Below are 18,482 nucleotides of genomic sequence, written 5' to 3'. Positions count from 1 at the left end.
GCTTAAAGATAGAGCACGTTACCTAGGGTTGGGACGAGTCATTTCATTTGGGGATGGTACAGTTCTGCCAGACCTCCTTGTGGATGTGGTGATGTGGCCAAGACCACAAATGGCTCCTCTCACTTTACCCTGGCTCTGGAGATGCCCAATTGCAGAGGACCTGCAAGAAACCTTCTTCTCTCTGAGGCAATCAACAATGAAGGGCTGCCACACTGTCGTCCTGCCCATTTGCAGAGGTAAGTGACCGAACATCACCAGAATCAAAGGAACAGATGTTCGTCCTGAGGGTTAATTTGCTCAAATCCCAGGATTTGGGATAGTGGACAGGGCAAAATCTACGAGTGATACTGGGTATTCCAACTCCACTCAAACATCTAATGTTGATGCTGGGACAATGGATTTTAGTGGTCAGTGAGAACACCTGTTCAACACATGGGGCTCCTTCTGTGAACAAGCTTAAGACATGGGAACATCAGGACTGCGTTGTAACATAGGTAGCAGAGCTGGTGCCTCTCAACTCCAGATACCTGGGTTCAACCCTGATCTCCCTTTTGGATCTGTGAGTTTCCTAGGATGCTCCTTTCTTCCCAAGTGTGTAGGTTCATAGGCAATTTGAATTTGGTCCCTGTGTGCAGATGGGAATGTGTAGAGAATACAGCAAGAATTAGGGTGAAGAAGAGATGGGTGCTTGATGGTTGGAACAGAGTTGGTGTGCTGAAGAGCCTGTCTCTCTGGTTTATTTCTCTACGATTCTGTGATCAAAGCAAACCCAGTACTGAGAGGGGTCAAAGGCAGTGGGTGCACCATTCAACAAACCATCAACAGGCACCATGCTGGAGGAACTCAGCGGGACAGGCAGCGTCTGGTCTGGTGAAGGGTCTCAATCTGAAAAGTGTATATCTATTCCACCCCCCACCCACCCACAGATACGGCTCAACCTGTTCAGTTCTTCCAGCACGTTACCTCTCTGGATGCCAGCATCCGCTGTCCCTTGTATCTCTCCCGTCTGATCAACACAAGTGAAATTGCTACCCCCCCCCCCCCCCCAACTAGTGTTTCAATAGATAATTCAATGAAGAAAAGGAAGAAGAATGCCCTCTCACACACATTTTACATATAATCAAGGACTGGACTGTTGCTTTAAACTGCTCAAATTAACCTAAGCACTTTAGACAGAGACATCAGACTGAGAGTTGGAAGAGGTTTTCCTACATCTCCAGTTTACCTACCATGGCAGCAGCTGCAGTCTGGTTCACCTGGTGCTGGGCAGCCTTAATTTTGGCTTGCAGATGTGCAGGTGGGTGGAAGTACTTGCACTTCTCCCTTGAGCAACGGCCCTTGATGTAATCCATGCAAACGGTAACTGTGTTTTCATTTGAGTCGATCATTCCCAAATCCATTGGGTGCGCGTAGCGGCAGTCGTTCTCACCCCGAGTACAATTTCCACGCTGAAATTCCCTGCAAACCTAACAAGACCGTCATCAGCAACCGTTCATGTATGCCCAGGGATCAAGCAGACTGGCTTTGACTGGCCAACCCAGACCAGGCAACTGCTCCAGCTCTACTGGCCTTCTCACAGAAGGTGAATTAAATGTAAAACTCTGATAATCCCACAGCCTCAGGGCCATCATTGTTAGTGTCAGGCTGCACAATCCAATGTTACTCCTATTAATACTCCAACACACTTTAAATTCATTATAAAGATATTATAGAGTTTAAAGTGAGTACGGGATACTGGTCCTCAGTGCATTTCAATGGTGTGCAAGAACTGGAGCCTGATGAGTTTAAATGGTGCACAGGAACTAGTGAGTTTAAATTGTGCACGGGAACTAGTGAGTTTAAATGAGGCACAAGAACTAGTGAGTTTAAATGGTGCACAGGAACTAGTGAGTTTAAATGGTGCACAGGAACTAGTGAGTTTAAATGAGGCACAGGAACTAGTGAGTTTAAATGGTGCACATGAACTAGTGAGTTTAAATTGTGCACGGGAACTAGTGAGTTTAAATGAGGCACAGGAACTAGTGAGTTTAAATGGTGCACAGGAACTAGTGAGTTTAAATGAGGCACAGGAACTAGTGAGTTTAAATGGTGTTCAAGAACTGTGGCCTGGTGAGTACAAAGGGAGCACAGGAACTGGGGCTTAGGGGATTTAAAGGAAATGGGCCAACAGGGCTTGGGGCCTGTTAAGTTTAAAGGGAGAACAGGATGTAGGGCCCCAGTGACTTCAAAGGGAGCACAGATCTGGGCTAATTTACAGCAGCTAGTTATCCTGTCACAGGGATGTGGCATGGAACAGGAGCACCCCGGGGAAAGCCACATGGTCACAAGGAAAACATGCAAATTCCATTCAGAGAAAGGTAAGGATCGAACTCAGATTACTGGAGCTGTGAAGAAGCAACTCCACCAGCTGCAGCACTGCTCTCGAAGTATGGCACAGTACCACGCTAGCTCGGGAATCTGGATGTTTTACCAAGAATCACTGCACTGAGATTTGTACCGTTCTGGTGCTGAGTAGGGCTCTCCCTCACAGTGGTAAGCAGCAGGTTGTTTGGTGACAGTCAACAGAAGCCAATTGTTCTTGCAGAGGGAATTCTGCAGAAATTTCAGCAAGCAAATCAACTCCCCTTCCTAAGAATAAACAGCCCATAATTCACTCTACTTTAAACATAATTCCTCTCTTTCTTCTTAACAAATACATTTTCACAATGTGATACTAAATGTACAATTTAAAAAAGAAAGGATAGATACAAGTAAAAATTTCCTTCCTGGGAAAATAAATCTTAAAACTAGATCTAATGTTTTGATATAAAATATAGCAGAGACAAACATCAAATGCTCCTGGAAGATCATCAGGATACTCTGATCTTCCCAAAGTTTGCAGGTCAAACAGTAAATACCAGACAATACACACCTCTAAAGCTCCAGTTTTTCAGGGAGATGCAAGGCCAGATCTACTTTCACTCCATAACGGTGAAAACGCGATTTATTTTCTCAATTCCATCTATACTCTGTGAAGTTGCTGCATTTTACTGCAATTCTCAGCACCTGAATTACATGAATTGACTGAATTCTGTTTAGCTTAATTTGGACAAACCACCGTGGAAACACTGGAGGAGGATGATAACTCAGAATAATTAATTCTTATTAAAATTTAAGTTACTATTAAGATTCAGTACTGCAGTAAAAGTGAACAGGAATCTGTAAAATTGTTATACCCAGCATCCTTAACTAATTATTACATTACTCACTATGTTTAAACATTTTTGCTTAACTGTGCCAATCTACTGCCTGTCTTGGGCACCCATTAGCACACACCTTTATGGGTGTAGAAGACCAGGGTCTCTGTCAATTAACAGGTAAGCGGTGAGGAGGGGGTTCTCTGAGTCTGGGAGAAGCAGGTCTGGAGAAGCAGCCTCCATACTCAGAAAGGTATGTCTCAACCTAAGAGCTTGTATCCAATAAATCCAACTCGACTTGACTCTGCAACACAGTTGGCATAGCTGGTCCACAGCTCCAGAGACCCGGGTTCAGTTCTGATCCCTGTAGAGTTTGCACTTTCTCCCTATGATTACATGGGTTCCTCTGGATGGACCTGCTTTATCCTACATGCCAATGACAGGCAGCATCAGTACCTCTGTAACTTGCTCAAATGGGTAGGTGAGTGGTAGAATCCGAGGTGGGAATGGGAAATTAATGTAGGATTAATGTTAATGGTTGATGATTAGCGCAGACTCAGTGGGTCAAAGGGCCTGTTTCGGAGCTCTATCTCTCTGTGATTTTCCATGGAAAGCTCGTACAGATTTTTCCCCCTACACTGAGGTTCTGTTAATGTACAAGGGCTCATTATCATCTTAAGGGCCAAGGACTGATGAAGTTTCAGAAAGATAATTAACCTGTTTGGTTTCAGTGCACAGCAGGACACGCAGTGGGAGTGTCTGATTCAATCAGCAGGCCAAGTCACTGGAGACTGCTATTGTAGATTGGCCTTGACAGTGAAGCCCACGCTAGGCTCCGAAGGGACAATCAGGACCTTCAACTAGTGGGGGGAGCTGGAGGCTCAGGGAACAGGAAGTGTAATAAATCAGCAATGAGAGAGCAGTGGTCCAGGGCAGTGAAGGAGTAAATGAAAATCAAAGGGAGAAACAGAAACCACAAGCAAGGGGGGCAGTGGTAATTGTACCTGGCGTAATAAGCAAAGATTGCAGCATCGTAGCAAGATAGATGAGTAAAGAGCACAAGTGGAAATAAATGAGATTTATTTAATTACTATTACAGAGACATGGATGGACAGTGAGTAGGACTGGCAACTCAGTGTTGAAGCTTATTCTGTGTTCCAAGCAATTAGGCAAAAAGGAAACAGGTACATTAGCATTGCTGATCACGGAAGTTATCAGTGTGGCAGTGAGCAGGAGGTTCTGTGATGTTGAATCATTTTGGGCAGATGGAAGGAATGGCCAGGGATACAAGATACTAGGGAGTAATCTAAAGTTGCCCAAATGTTGCCTCACAGTTGGACAAGGTGTAAATTGGGAATATCGAAAAGATGTAAGGAAAGAGCTATAATTATCACGCCTGATTTTAATTTACATATTGAATAACATAATCAAGCCAGAAAGATTCTGTGGAAGAGGAAATTGTGGAGTGCACTGGGGATTGTTTCTGAGAATGATATCTTACAGAACCTACCAGAGATAAGACTATTTTACATCTAGTCATGTGTAGTGAGGGAGGGTTAATAGTGAAGAATCCTCCAGGAAGTAGTGACCGCAACATGGTAAACTCCAGATACAGCTTCAGGCTGAACATCTTGGATCAAAAACGAGCGTCCTCAATTTAAAGAAGGGAAACTATTAAAGTGTAAGAACTGGCAGATAATAGACAATAGACAATAGGTGCAGAAGTAGACCATTCAGCCCTTCGAGCCTGCCCCGCCATTCTGAGATCATGGCTGATCATCTACTATCAATACCTGGTTCCTGCCTTGTCCCCATATCCCTTGATTCCCCTATCCATAAGATACCTATCTAGCTCCTTCTTGAAAGCATCCAAAGAATTGGCCTCCACTGCCTTCTGAGGCAGTGCATTCCACACCCCCACAACTCTCTGGGAGAAGAAGTTTTTCCTTAACTCTGTCCTAAATGACCTACCCCTTATTCTTAAACCATGCCCTCTGGTACTGGACTCTCCCAGCATCTGGAACATATTTCCTGCCTCTATCTTGTCCAATCCCTTAATAATCTTATATGTTGCAATCAGATCCCCTCTCAATCTCCTTAATTCCAGCGTGTACAAGCCCAGTCTCTTGAACCTCTCTGCGTAAGACAGTCCGGACATCCCAGGAATTAACCTTGTGAATCTACGCTGCACTTCCTCTACAGCCAGGATGTCCTTCCTTAACCCTGGAGACCAAAACTGTACACAATACTCCAGGTGTGGTCTCACCAGGGCCCTGTACAAATGCAAAAGGATTTCCTTGCTCTTGTACTCAATTCCCTTTGTAATAAAGGCCAACATTCCATTAGCCTTCTTCACTGCCTGCTGCACTTGCTCATTCACCTTCAGTGACTGATGAACAAGGACTCCTAGATCTCTTTGTATTTCTCCCTTACCTAACTCTACACCATTCAGATAATAATCTGCCTTCCTGTTCTTACTCGCAAAGTTGATAACCTCACACTTATTCACATTAAACATCATCTGCCAAGTATCTGCCCACTCACCCAGCCTATCCAAGTCACCCTGAATTCTCCTAACATCCTCATCACGTCACACTGCCACCCAGCTTAGTATCATCAGCAAACTTGCTGATATTATTTTCAATGCCTTCATCTAAATCGTTGATGTAAATCGTAAACAGCTGTGGTCCCAATACCGAGCCCTGTGGCACCCCACTAGTCACCACCTGCCATTCCGAGAAACACCCATTCACCGCTACCCTTTGCTTTCTATCTGCCAACCAGTTTTCTATCCATGTCAGTACCTTCCCCCCAATGCCATGAGCTCTGATTTTACCCACCAATCTCCTATGTGGGACCTTATCAAATGCCTTCTGAAAATCAAGGTACACTACATCCACTGGATCTCCCTTGTCTAACTTCCTGGTTACATCCTCGAAAAAGTCCAATAGATTAGTCAAGCATGATTTACCCTTGGTAAATCCATGCTGGCTCGGCCCAATCCTATCACTGCTATCTAGATATGCCACTATTTCAACTTTAATAATGGACTCTAGCATCTTCCCCACTACTGATGTTAGGCTGACAGGATGATAGTTCTCTGTTTTCTCCCTCCCTCCTTTCTTAAAAAGTGGGATAACATTAGCCATTCTCCAATCCTCAGGAAATGATCCTGAATCTAAGGAACATTGGAAAATGATTACCAATGCATCCGCAATTTCCAGAGCCACCTCCTTTAGTACCCTAGGATGCAGACCATATCTGGACCTGGGGATTTGTTAGCCTTCAGTCCCATCAGTCTACTCATCACCGTTTCCTTCCTAATGACAATCTGTTTCATTTCCTCTGTTACCCTATGTCCTTGGCCCATCCATACATCTGGGAGATTGTGTCTTCCCTAGTGAAGACAGATCTAAAGTACTTATTAAATTCTTCGGCCATTTCTCTGTTTCCCATAACAATTTCACCCAATTCATTCTTCAAGGGCCCAACATTGTTCTTAACTATCTTCTTTCTCTTCACATACCTAAAAAAGCTTTTGCTATCTTCCTTTATATTCCTGGCTAGTTTGTGTTCATACCTCATTTTTTCTCCCCGTATTGCCTTTTTAGTTAAGTTCTGCTGTTCCTTAAAAATTTCCCAATCATCTGTCTTCCCACTCACCTTAGCTCTGTCATACTTTTTTTTTAAATGCTATGCAATCTCTGACTTCCTTTGTCAACCACTGTGGCCCCTTTCCCCCCTTTGAATCCCTCCTTCTCCGGGGGATGAACTGATTTTGCACCTTGTGCATTATTCCCAAGAATACCTGCCATTGCTGTTCCACTGTCTTTTCTGCTAGGATATTCGTCCATTTAACTTTGACCAGCTCCTCCCTCAGGGCTCCATAGTCTCCTTTGTTCAACTGCAACACTGTCACCTCCGATCTGCCCTTATCCTTCTCAAATTGCAGATAAAAACTTATCATATTATGGTCACTACCTCCTAATGGCTCCCTTACTTCAAGATCGCTTATCAAATCCTGTTCATTACAGGAATACAGATGGAATACAGTGTTGGGAAGAGTACAGACATGCACTTGGGGAGAAGAAATGAAAGAGTTGACTATTTTCTAAACGGAGAGAAAATGTAAAAACTGAGACACAAAGGGATTTGGGAGACCTTGTGCAGGATTCCCTAAAGGTTAATTTGCAGCTTGAGTCTGTGGTGAGGAAAGAAAATGTGATGTTAGCATTTGTTTCTAGAGGACTAGAATATAAAAGGAGGGATGTAATGTTGAGACTTTATACAGACTGGTGAGGCCTCACTTGGGGTATTGTGAGCAGTTTTGAGCCCTTTATCTTCAAAAGGACATTCTGAAACTGGAGAGGGTTCACAAAACAGATTGAATGGCTTGTCATAAGAAGAACATTTGATGGCTCTGGGCCTGTATTCGCTGGAATTCAGAAGAATGAGGAGTGACCTACTTGAAACCGAGTGACCTACTTGAAACCCATCGAATGGTGTGGAGTGGATGTGGAGAGGATGTTTCCTATGGTAGGAGAATCTAAGACCAGAGGACACAGTCTCAGAAGGGAATGGCATATTTTTAGAATGAAGATGAGGAGAAATTTCTTTAACGAGGGAGTGGTGAATCTGCGGAATTCTTTGCCACAGGCAGTTGTGGAGGCCAGGTTTTTATGTATATGTAAGGCAGGGGTTGTTAAATTCTTGACTGGTCAGGGCACGAAGGGATAGATACAGGCAGAAGGCAGGAGATTGAGGATGAGAGGAAAAATGACTCAGCTATGATGAAATGGTGGAGCAGACTCGATGGGCCAAATGGCCTAATTCTGCTGCTGTAACTTATGGTCTTATGGTATAAAAGGAAAGGCTGTCATGAATGGTCAGGGGAAATCGGCTAAAGGAAAGGTCAGTAGTTGGACAGTAGTAAATGCTTAATCAACTTCTTAGTAAGGCTCAGTGGATACCCATCCCTTTCATATAGTGAGATATTTTTCTCAGTGGTAACCAATGGAGGTCAAGCAAAGTATTCAATTCAAAGCAAAAAAAATTAAAGTGAGAAAAAACTTGTAGTAGACCAGAGGACAGGGGATTTTTAGAAGCCAGCAGTGCAGAATGAAAAATTGAAAGAGACGAGAAAATGGACCATGAGAGGAAACAACCAATAAAAGCTTCAATGGCGAAGAAAAAAGGAAGAGCGTACCTGGAGTTAGTGTGGGACCCAGGAGAAGGAGATGGAGATATGGAAGTGGCTGATAATTTAAAGCAATAGTTTGAATTAGTCTTCACAGTGAGCTAGTTTCAAATTGGGGACAAGAACTTGTAACAATATTTATCACAAGGAAAAAAGTGGAAAAGCTGATTGGTCTAAAGGTAGACAAGTTGCCAGGTCACGTTTCCAGTTGCCAGGTCATGTTTAAAGGGACATGGCTGCAGAGATAGTGCTATCATCGTTAAAGATTTGTAATATTCATTCAATTTTATGTGGGACTTGTGAATTGGAAAACCACAAATGTGATTCCTTAGTTCAAGACTTGAGAAAGAAAGAAGTGAGAAAGCATAGGCCATTTAGCTTAACATCCATTATTGGGAAGATGCTGGAGTCTATAGTCAACAAAGCCAAGTAAATTATTCAGAATTATACTTTACTTTATTGTCACCAAACAATTGATACTAGAGCATACAATCATCACAGTGATATTTGTTTCTGCGCTTCGTGCTCCCTGAAGTACAAATCGAAGTAAACATAATAAAAATTTTAATTATAAATCAGATTTAGAAAATAGAAAAGGGAAAGTAAGGTAGTGCAAGTCAGGTCTGGATATTTGTAAGGTATGGCCCAGATCCAGGTCAGGATCTGTTCAGCAGTCTTATCACAGTTGGAAAGAAGCTGTTCCCAAATCTGGCCGTACGTATCTTCATGCTCCTGAACCTTCTCCTGGAGAGAAGTGGGACAAAAAGTGTGTTGGCTGGGTGGGCCTTGTCCTTGATTATCCTGGCAGCACTGCTCCAACAGCATGTGGTGTAAAGTGAGTCCAAGGATGGAAGATTGATTTGTGTGATGTGCTGGTCTATGTTCACAATCTTCTGCAGCTTCTTCCGGTCTTGAATAGGACAACTTCCATACCAGGTTGTGATGCACCCTAGAAGAATGCTTTCTACGGTGCACCTATAAAAATTCGTGAGGGTTTTAGGGGACAGACCAAATTTCTTCAGCTTTCTCAGGAAGTAAAGGCACTGGTGGGCCTTCTTGGCAGTGGACTCTGCTTGGTTAGACCAAGTCAGGTCATTTGATTTTTTAAAATATATTTTTTATTTGATTTTTTAAGATAATTACATAGAGTGAATAGTATAATAGAATAATAGAGTATAATATCAGCCCTCCCCCCTCCCCTTAACCCTTCCCCCCTTAATATCCCCATCTGAAAAAAAGGGAAAAAAGAAAAAGAAAGAAGAAAGAAAGAAAGATTGCCTGGATATCGGAAGATCTCCACATGCTCCATGGAGTTGAAAATAACTTTAATATATATATTTATTTATTTCCCCAAATGGCTAATAACTTTATCTTCAAAGAGCTTATATATTTAATCCTATCTTTTGTAAATAAGGATGCCAAATTTTCAGAAATATATCATATTCATTTCTTAAATTATAAGTAATTTTTTCAAGTGGAATGCAGCTAAAAATTTCATTATTCCAACAGTCCATAGTTAAGTATGAATCTGATTTCCAAGTAACTGCAACAGCCTTTTTGGCTACTGCCAGTGCAATTTTTATAATTTTTTTCTGGTATTTGTTCAATTTAAGTTTCGGTTTTATCCCTTCAATATCACCTAGTAAAAATAATGTTGGATTATGTGGAAGTTGTATCCCAATGATTTGTTCCAATAAAACTCTTAAATTTATCCAGAAATGCTGAATTTTAAAACAAGACCAAGTAGAATGTAAAAAAGTACCAATTTCTTGATTACGTCGAAAACATTGATCAGATAAATTTGGGTTTAATCTATTTATTTTTTGTGGTGTAATATATAATTGATGTAAAAATTATATTGTACTAATCTAAGTCGGACATTCATTGTATTTGTCATACTGTCAAGGCATAGTCTTGATGAACTTATTTCATCAATTTTAATATTCAAATCAGTTTCCCATTTTTGTCTTGACTTATGAATTCCTTGTTTAATTGTCTGTTTTTGAATCAAATTGTACATACAAGAAGTAAATTTTTTAATTTTTCCTTTTTGAATTAAAATTTCTATTTCATTAGGCTTCGGCATTAACATTGTTTTATCCAGTTTATCTCTTAAGCCCTTAATTGGAAATAACAGAAGTCAGGTCATTTGTGATATTCACCCTGAGGAACTTAAAGCTTTTGACCTTTTCCACCGAGGTAGATGGGGTTGTGCGGTCCGCTACTCCTTCTGAAGTCAACAACCAATTCCTTCGTCTTGCTGACATTGAGGGATAGGTTACGGTCTTCGCACCATGCCACCAGGTTCTTAATTTCCTCTCTGTACTCAGACTCAGCATTACCCAAGATATGGCCTACAATTGTGGTGTCATCAGCAAACTTATATATTGAGTTCGATAAAAACTTGGCTACACAATCATGGGTGTACAGTGAGTACAGCAGGGGGCTGAGTACACAGCCTTGTGGGGCACCAGTGCTCAGAGTGATGGTAGAGGAGAGCTTGTTCCCTATCTTTACAGCCTGGGTCCTGTCTGTGAGGAAGTTGAAGATCCAGCTAGAGATCTGAGTGCTAAGACCCAGGTTCCGGAGCTTAGGAATCAGTTTATTTGGAATGATGGTATTAAGGGCAGAGCTGTAGTCGATGAAAAGGAGCCTTACATATGCGTCTTTATTCTCCAGGTGTTCTAAGGAGGAATGTAGTGCCAGAGAGATGGCATCTGCCGTTGACCTGTTGCTCAATTCTGGTCGCCTCACTACAGGAAGGACGTGGAAACCATAGAAAGGATGCAGAGGAGATTTACAAGGATGTTGCCTACATTGGGAGCATGCCTTGTGAGAATAGGTTGAGTGAACTCGGCCTTTTCTCCTTGGAGCGACAGAGGATGAGAGGTGACCTGATAGAGGTGTATAAGATGATGAGAGGCATTGATCGTGTGTATAGTTCCCCACAACTGAAATGGCTAGCACGAGAGGGCAGTTTTAAGGTGCTTGTAAGTAGGTACAGAGGAGATGTCAGGGGTTATGTTTTTTTAGCAGAAAGTGGTGAGTGCGTGGAATGGGCTGCTGGCGGAGGCGGAAAGGATAGGGTCTTTTAAGAGACTCCTGGATGGATACATGGAGCTTAGATAAATAGAGAGCTATGGGTAATCCTAGGTAGTTCTAAGGTAAGGACAAGTTCGGCACAGCCTTGTGGGCTGAAGAGCCTGTATTGTGCTGTAGGATTTCTATGTAAAAGTTTATTGTATTTAAGCCAAGTCAATATAGTTTTATGATCGGGAAATTTTGGTTGACAAATTTTCTCGTGTTGTTTGGAGATGTAACAAACAGAGATGATCGAGAGGAACATGCCAACATAGTTATTCATTCTGATTTCCTGAAAGCCTTTGATAAGATGCCACATTAAAAAGTTAGTGCATTAGTGCATGGTATTGGGGAAGTGTATTAACAAGAGTTTAAGACTTGTTGTCAGACAGAAGGCAGAGTCAGCATGAATAGATTTTCTTACAGGCTGGAAAACTGTAACCAGTGGAATGATCTAAGAAACAGCTCTTGGCCCTCACCTATCCGTACTCATGACTAAAAGGAGGGAGCAAAATGTCAAGTTTCCAAGTTACTGTTTGGCAATAAATGGGAGGTACACTATGATAGGCTGTATTTACAGAGGATATAGATACAATCTTGAAAGATCAAGGATTGAGTTACATGGGGAACTGACGCAGAAGAGGATTACAGGGCTGAGGGCCTACTTTGGCTCCTATTTTCTTGCCTGTATACATATGCCCATTTCTTCTACAACCTGAGGTCACATGGTCACAGCCCAGCTTATTTTATTAATTCATTTCCTGAGCAATGTTCTAGATACCCAGAAGACAAGAGATGGAGCTGCAAAGTGCCATAGTCAATAGTGCCATCAGTGAAGGAAAGCACCTCTTCAGGGCTGCAGATGTCTACCAAACATCTGTTATCAGACAGATAATGCACCTTCTTCTCCCTTTAAATGTCTCCAGCACCATCCTCCCGAACGTGACAGGTAGAAGGCAGCTCCTTAAAACACTGTTCAATTCAAATGTCCTACAACCAGCTCATTTCTCTTGAAGAGGTTGGACCATTTCACAAATACGTGCTGAGGGAGCATTTATCACACTATCCTGAGTTAGTCACTGGATAATTGGACCAGAGCACTGAAGCAAATCACAGCCAATGGCAGAGCTGTACGTGCTGTCTTATTTGAACATCTTATTTTCTATAACAGCTTCCAATGTCAACAGCAAGAATGAAAACACATTATACCAAGACCAACAGCTTTCCTTGAGATTCACTTTGAACAGTACAGCAGAGTTTAGGTCCTATGGCCCATGATGTTCTGTCGACCCTTTGACTTAATCCTATATCAATCTAACCCTTCCCGCACACATAGCCCTCCATTTTTCTTTCATCCATGTGCCTATCTAAGAGTCTTCTACGTGGCCCTAATGCATCTTTTTCTACCAGCACCCCTAGCTACGCACCCACCACTCTCTAAGAAAAACTATCTCTGATTTCACCCCCCACCCAGACTTTCCTCCCAGCACCTTAAAGTTATTCCTTCTTGCATTACTTGCTTTGGAAGAGGGGGAAACACTAATATACATGGGGCTTCTCTGTACTTAGAGAAAAACTGGGATCTTTAACAGGAGCAGCTTTGGGAAAATTCTCCCATTCTCCCAGACACTGGCCAGCTCACAGGCCAATCTGCTAAATGTTCCCTCAGCTTGTGCTATAGTTTCCTGTCAGTGGCTGCATTACATTGCCTCTAATGGCAGGAGGGAGTAATTACAGTGAGATAAGTTATAAATATTGGCAAAAGAAAATCATAATGGAAAAAGCAGACTTGAGATTACTATTATTATGTACTCTCATTTTACTGTAATAACTTTAATGAAGGAAGTTAGTCATTTACTGCATATACAGTTAAAACATGCAAACATATAAAAAATCAACACAGGTACCTCTAATTTGTCTGTTCTTATTAGCTTATGTGAAGCTGTGTTCCCTTGGACTGTAACAGTGGGATTTCCCGACACCAGGACAGGTGTGTTTGGTAGAAGTTCTGTTGGAACCAATCCCATTCCATGGGTCATGTGACTCAGGTAGGGATTAAGACCCATTGTGTGGTTTGTAGCTAAAGATGGAGTTACAGGAAATGTGGTCTGTGGATAAAAGCAAAAAGAAAATACATTTATTGCACATTTGAACTTCCTTAATATTTTACAACTGAGTAAGTTATGAAATGAATTAAAGTTGATTGGTTGAACAGCTATGTCAAACACCATCGTGTAAGTAGCGACACAGAAGGAGAAAGCAGTGAAGAGGACATGTGGCATGGGGTGCTGCTTTACAGTTATACAAAGCATTGGGTCAGCTGCACTTGCAGTATTGTGCACAGCTCTGGTTATCACACAATGGGAAAGCTGTGATTACGCTAGAGAGGATTCACAGAAATGTTACTTGAACTGGAGGGTTTGAGTTATTAGAAGAGATTGTATAGGCTGAAACTACCTCCAGTGGAACAAATGCAGCTGAGGGGTGGCCTTACAGAAGTTTATAAAGTTGGGGGGGGGGGGGCGGCATAGACATGCTAAGGAACACTCTAACTGTATACCCGCATTGGCAGTCCAAAACAAGAGGACACAGGTTTGATGTAAAAGTGTAAAGATTTAAAGTAGATCTGAAGGGTAAAGGTGGAGGGTGGGACACTGTTTGTTAAGGAGTGAAACTGTTTTGTAAATTGAAGACACAAACCCTAAAGAGTCATTGGAATTATCATGAATGACTGGTAAATCAATTGTTCGTGTCAAAGTCAAACTTAAGCTCCAATCTATTGTCATCTGCAAAAGTAGCTGCATGCATAAATGCAATGAAAAAAATTACTTGTAGCAGCATCACAAACACAGAGCATCAGGTACACAACATTCACAAAAACATAAATTACAGCATAAATCATACAAAATTATACAAGAGAGGACACAATTAGAACGAGAAAGAAGAAAACAAAGTCCACTGTAGTTTCAAGTGGCGAAAGTAGACGTGGTTGGGGGGGGGGGGGAGGAGGGAGGGGGTGACCTGACAGAGGACGACCACGGCGATCGGGTCTCTGGTTGTGAGCCTGGTTCCGTGGTGCAGAAGGGAAAAAGGAAGATGAGGAATGCGGTAGTCTCTAAGTCTCATAGTGAGAGGAACAGACAGGAGGTTCTGTCAGCCTGATAGAGATATCTGCATGGTGTGTTGCCTCCCAGGTTCCAGGGCACGGGATGTCTCAGATCAGATGCAGAGTACTCAGAAGGGAGAGGGTGAGCAGCCAGAAGTCTTGGTACAAGTTGGTATCAATGACACAGATAGCAAAAGGGAGGAGGTACTGAAGAGAGAATTCAGGGAGGAAAGGCAGGACCTCTGGGGTAGTAATCTCAGGATTGCTGCCTGTGCCACGTGCCAGTGAGTGCAAGAATAGCATGCTCAGGTATATTAATGTGTGGCAGGTAGGGGGCAGGGCTTCAGATTCCTGGTTCATTGGGGCCTAATTCTGGGGCAGGTATGACCTGTACAAAACAGATGGGTTACACCTGAACCCAAAGGGGTCCAATATCCTAGCGGGCACATTTAATAGAGCTGCTAGGGAGGGCTTAAACTAAGAGCTTGTATCCAATAAATCTGTCTTAAACTTGGGAGTCCTTGTGCAAGACACCCTAAAGGTTAACCTCCAGGTTGAATCAGTGGCGAAGAAGGCAAATGCAATGTTGGCATTCATTTCTAGAGGTATAGAATATAAGAACAGGGATGTGATGTTGAGGCTCTATAAGGCACTCGTGAGACAACACTTAGAGAATTGTGTGCAGTTTTGGGCTTCTTATTTTAGAAAGGATATACTGACATTGGAGAGGGTTCGGAGAAGATTCACAAGAATGATTCCAGGAATGAAAGGGGAGTGTCTGGAAGCTCTTGGGCTGTATTCCCTGGAGTTCAGGAGAATCAGGAGGGGTCTCATAGAAACATTCCAAATGTTCAAAGGCCTGAACAGATTAGATATGGTGAAGTTATTTCCCATGGTAGGTGACTCTTTGACAAGCGGGCACAACTTCAGGATTGAAGGATGTCCTTTTGGAACTGAGATGCAGAGAAATTACTTTAGTCAGAGGGTGGCAAATCTGTGGAATTTATTGCCACAAGTGACTGTGGAGGCTGAGTCATTGGTTGTATTTACGGCAGAGATAAATAGGTTCTTCGTTAGCCAGGGTATCAAAGGGTATGGGGTGAAGGCAGGGGAATGGGGATGACTGAAAGAATTGGATCAGCCCATGATTGAATAGCAGAGCAGACCCGATGGGCTGAGTAGCCTACTTCTGCTCCTATATCTTGTGGTCTTAAGTGATCAGAGGATGACTATATTGAGGGTGGTGCGGGTTGATTCAAGCACTGAATGGTTAAAAGGAAGTAGCTGTTCAACACCTGAGACAACACCCCATGTTGATGTGGAGGGGGATGTGTCCATGATGTATTGGCCTGAGCTAACTACTCTCCGCAGTTTCTTAAGTTACCGCACGTTCACATTATCATACCAGTCCATGACGCAATCAATCAGCATACCTTCAACAGTAGAGTGTTCGGTGACATGCCGAGCCTTCTTAACTTTCTGAGAAAGCAGTCACTGGCATAGCTTCCTAGTGATTGCATCTCATGTTCTGGGCACAGGTAAGGTCATCTGTTATGTTAGCATACAGTACTTAAAGCCACTGACCATCTACTGATGTCCCACCAACGTGGACTGTATCAAGGAAATGCTGTACTAAGGAGTAAGTAAGAGTGAGAATATCAATTTGAATTGGAATTAGTTTGTTATTGGCACATGTACTGAGATATAGTGTAAAGTTTGCCTTGCAACCTGTTCATCCAAGTCAAATCACTACACAGTGCATTGGGGTAGGACAAGGTACAACAATAACAGAATGCAGAAGAAGTGTAACAGCTACAGGGAAAGTGCAGTGCAGGTAAACAATAAGGTGTCAGATAATAACAAGATGGAGCATAAGGTGGAGTCATTGTTAACACACTAAGAAACCATTCAACAGCCTAACACCAGCAGGGTAGAAGCTGTCCTTCATTCTGCTGCAACATGCTTTCAGGCTTTTGTACCTTCTGCCCAATAGAAGGACAAGTGAGAATGTCCAGAGTGGATGGTGGGTGGGGACTTTTGCTTATTCTGTTTACTTTATTGAGGCAGTGTAAAGTATAGACAAAGTCCATGGATGACAGGTTGTCTTTTGTGATGTCCACACCTCTCAGCATTTTCCTGTGGTCTTGTACAGAGAGGTTGCCATACCATCGAGATAGATTGCTTTCTACGGTGCATAAACAAAGCTTTGTAGGGTCAATGATGACATGTCAACATTTTTTCAGCCTCCTGAGGAAGTAGAGGTATTGGTGAACTTTCTTGGTTGTAGCATCAACGTGATTGGACCAGGACAGGCTATTAGTGATATTCATTTCTAGGAACTTGAAGCTTTCAACTCGTTTAACAAGACAAGAACATGTGTACCACCATACCTCCCCCACACCACTGTACATGCCTTTCCTGAAGTCAGTGACCAGCTCTTTTGTTTTGCCGACATTGAGAGAAAGTTTTTTTGTCATGGTATCATGTTATTAAGCTCTCTATCTCCTTCCTGTTCTCTGACCTATCATTATCTGAGATACAGCCCGCTATGGTGGTATAATCTACAAACATTTATGGAGTTAGAACAGGATCTGAGTGTGCAGGAAGTAGAGTACAGAGCTGAGAATGCAACTTTATCAGGCACAGTGTTGACAATAATCGCAGTGGTGGTGTTGCTGTCTATCCTTACTGATTGTAGTCTGTTGGTCAGGATCCAGTTGCAGAGGAGATGTTGACTCCCAGGGTCCAGAGTTCGGTGCTGAGTTTGCTTGAGAAAAAATGTTAGGGAAGTTAAGGAAAGTTGTCATGGTTCTGTTGTTAGAAAATATTAGAGCCTGGAACTTGGTAGATGAAGGTAAAATAGTGAGGAGAAGAAGGAGTGTGGAAGAGGTGAGGAGGAGCATGGAGTTGTTGAAAGCTGCAGGAGGTTACAGACATGAAGCTAGTAAAGAGATATAAACCCTGGAAAATTTTGCAGTGATGGATTTCTGCAAAAATAGAAACAGGAATGTCTTAGGTTGGTGTCCAATCGTTCATGACCCATACACTTTGAAATGAACTCTGATTCACGGAGAATGTAAGGTGAGTGGGCAGGTAGCTCCACTACGTCTAGACAAGAAATGGTAACAGCAAGGGTGAGAGTGCCTTCTGAGGCAGGATGGAGGGAGGGTGATGTCACAGCAGTGAGACGGGCTGATGATGAGATGGCTGCTGTTACTCACCATAGGCTGCAGTTGTGTACCAGGCAGCATGAACTGCATCTGCTGTGCCAGCATGGCCGCTGCTGTCTTCTGCTGGATCAGGTTGTTCCGTCCGTTGATCTCCAGCTGCGTTTTTAAGTGTGGGGGCGGGTGCAGATACTTGCAGTTTTCCCGCGTACAACGCCCCTGTGAGGACAAGAACACAAAACCAATGATAGTGTGGTGAACATGACCAGTTAACACAGATTGCTTTCCTACTTCGCCGTCAGACTATCCGACCCCAGCGGACACATAACCGGGCCAACCCGTACTGTGGATTTGTGGCAAAGGGACAAAGGTTGCATCTGAATTATTGCATTCACTTCCAGTTGCCCTATTATAGGAAGAGTGTGGAGAGGGTGCAGAAGAGGTTTACCAGAATGCTGTGTGTATTAGAGACCATGTGCTATGAGAAGAGGCTGGAAAATCTTGAGTTCCTTTCTCTGGGCAGTGGAGGCTGGGGTGGGGGGAGGGATCCTGATAGAAGTATATGAAATGCACTTACAGAGCAGACAGCCGGTATCTGTTTCCCAGGATTGAGTGAGTATCTAATACCAGAGGGCACGCATTTCAAGTGAGAGAGGGTAAGCTCAAAGGAGATGTGTATTTTACACAAAGTGGAGTGTGCCTGTAATGCTCTGCAGTGGTGGTGGTGGAGGCTCTAAGACCAAATCACTCCAATG

At 42.8% G+C, this 18,482-nt stretch overlaps 1 protein-coding gene across 15 annotated transcripts in view; it reads right to left on the bottom strand.

Moving 5' to 3' along the window:
• Positions 1-18,482, bottom strand: part of LOC140734540 (muscleblind-like protein 3) — a 255,389-nt gene that overhangs the window by 39,511 nt on the left and 197,396 nt on the right. For all 15 annotated transcript variants that reach the window (XM_073058651.1, XM_073058649.1, XM_073058659.1 and 12 more), the window contains 3 exons: positions 17,782-17,946; positions 13,362-13,562; positions 1,230-1,466 (listed from right to left, as the gene is read on the bottom strand). In XM_073058651.1, coding sequence (XP_072914752.1) covers positions 1,230-1,466; positions 13,362-13,562; positions 17,782-17,946 — 603 coding nt within the window. The remainder of the gene's footprint in view (positions 1-1,229; positions 1,467-13,361; positions 13,563-17,781; positions 17,947-18,482) is intronic.

The sequence above is a fragment of the Hemitrygon akajei genome, chromosome 10 (genome assembly GCF_048418815.1).
Source record: "Hemitrygon akajei chromosome 10, sHemAka1.3, whole genome shotgun sequence".
NCBI classification, from domain to species: domain Eukaryota; kingdom Metazoa; phylum Chordata; class Chondrichthyes; order Myliobatiformes; family Dasyatidae; genus Hemitrygon; species Hemitrygon akajei.
This window is presented reverse-complemented; position numbering and strand designations above follow the sequence as displayed.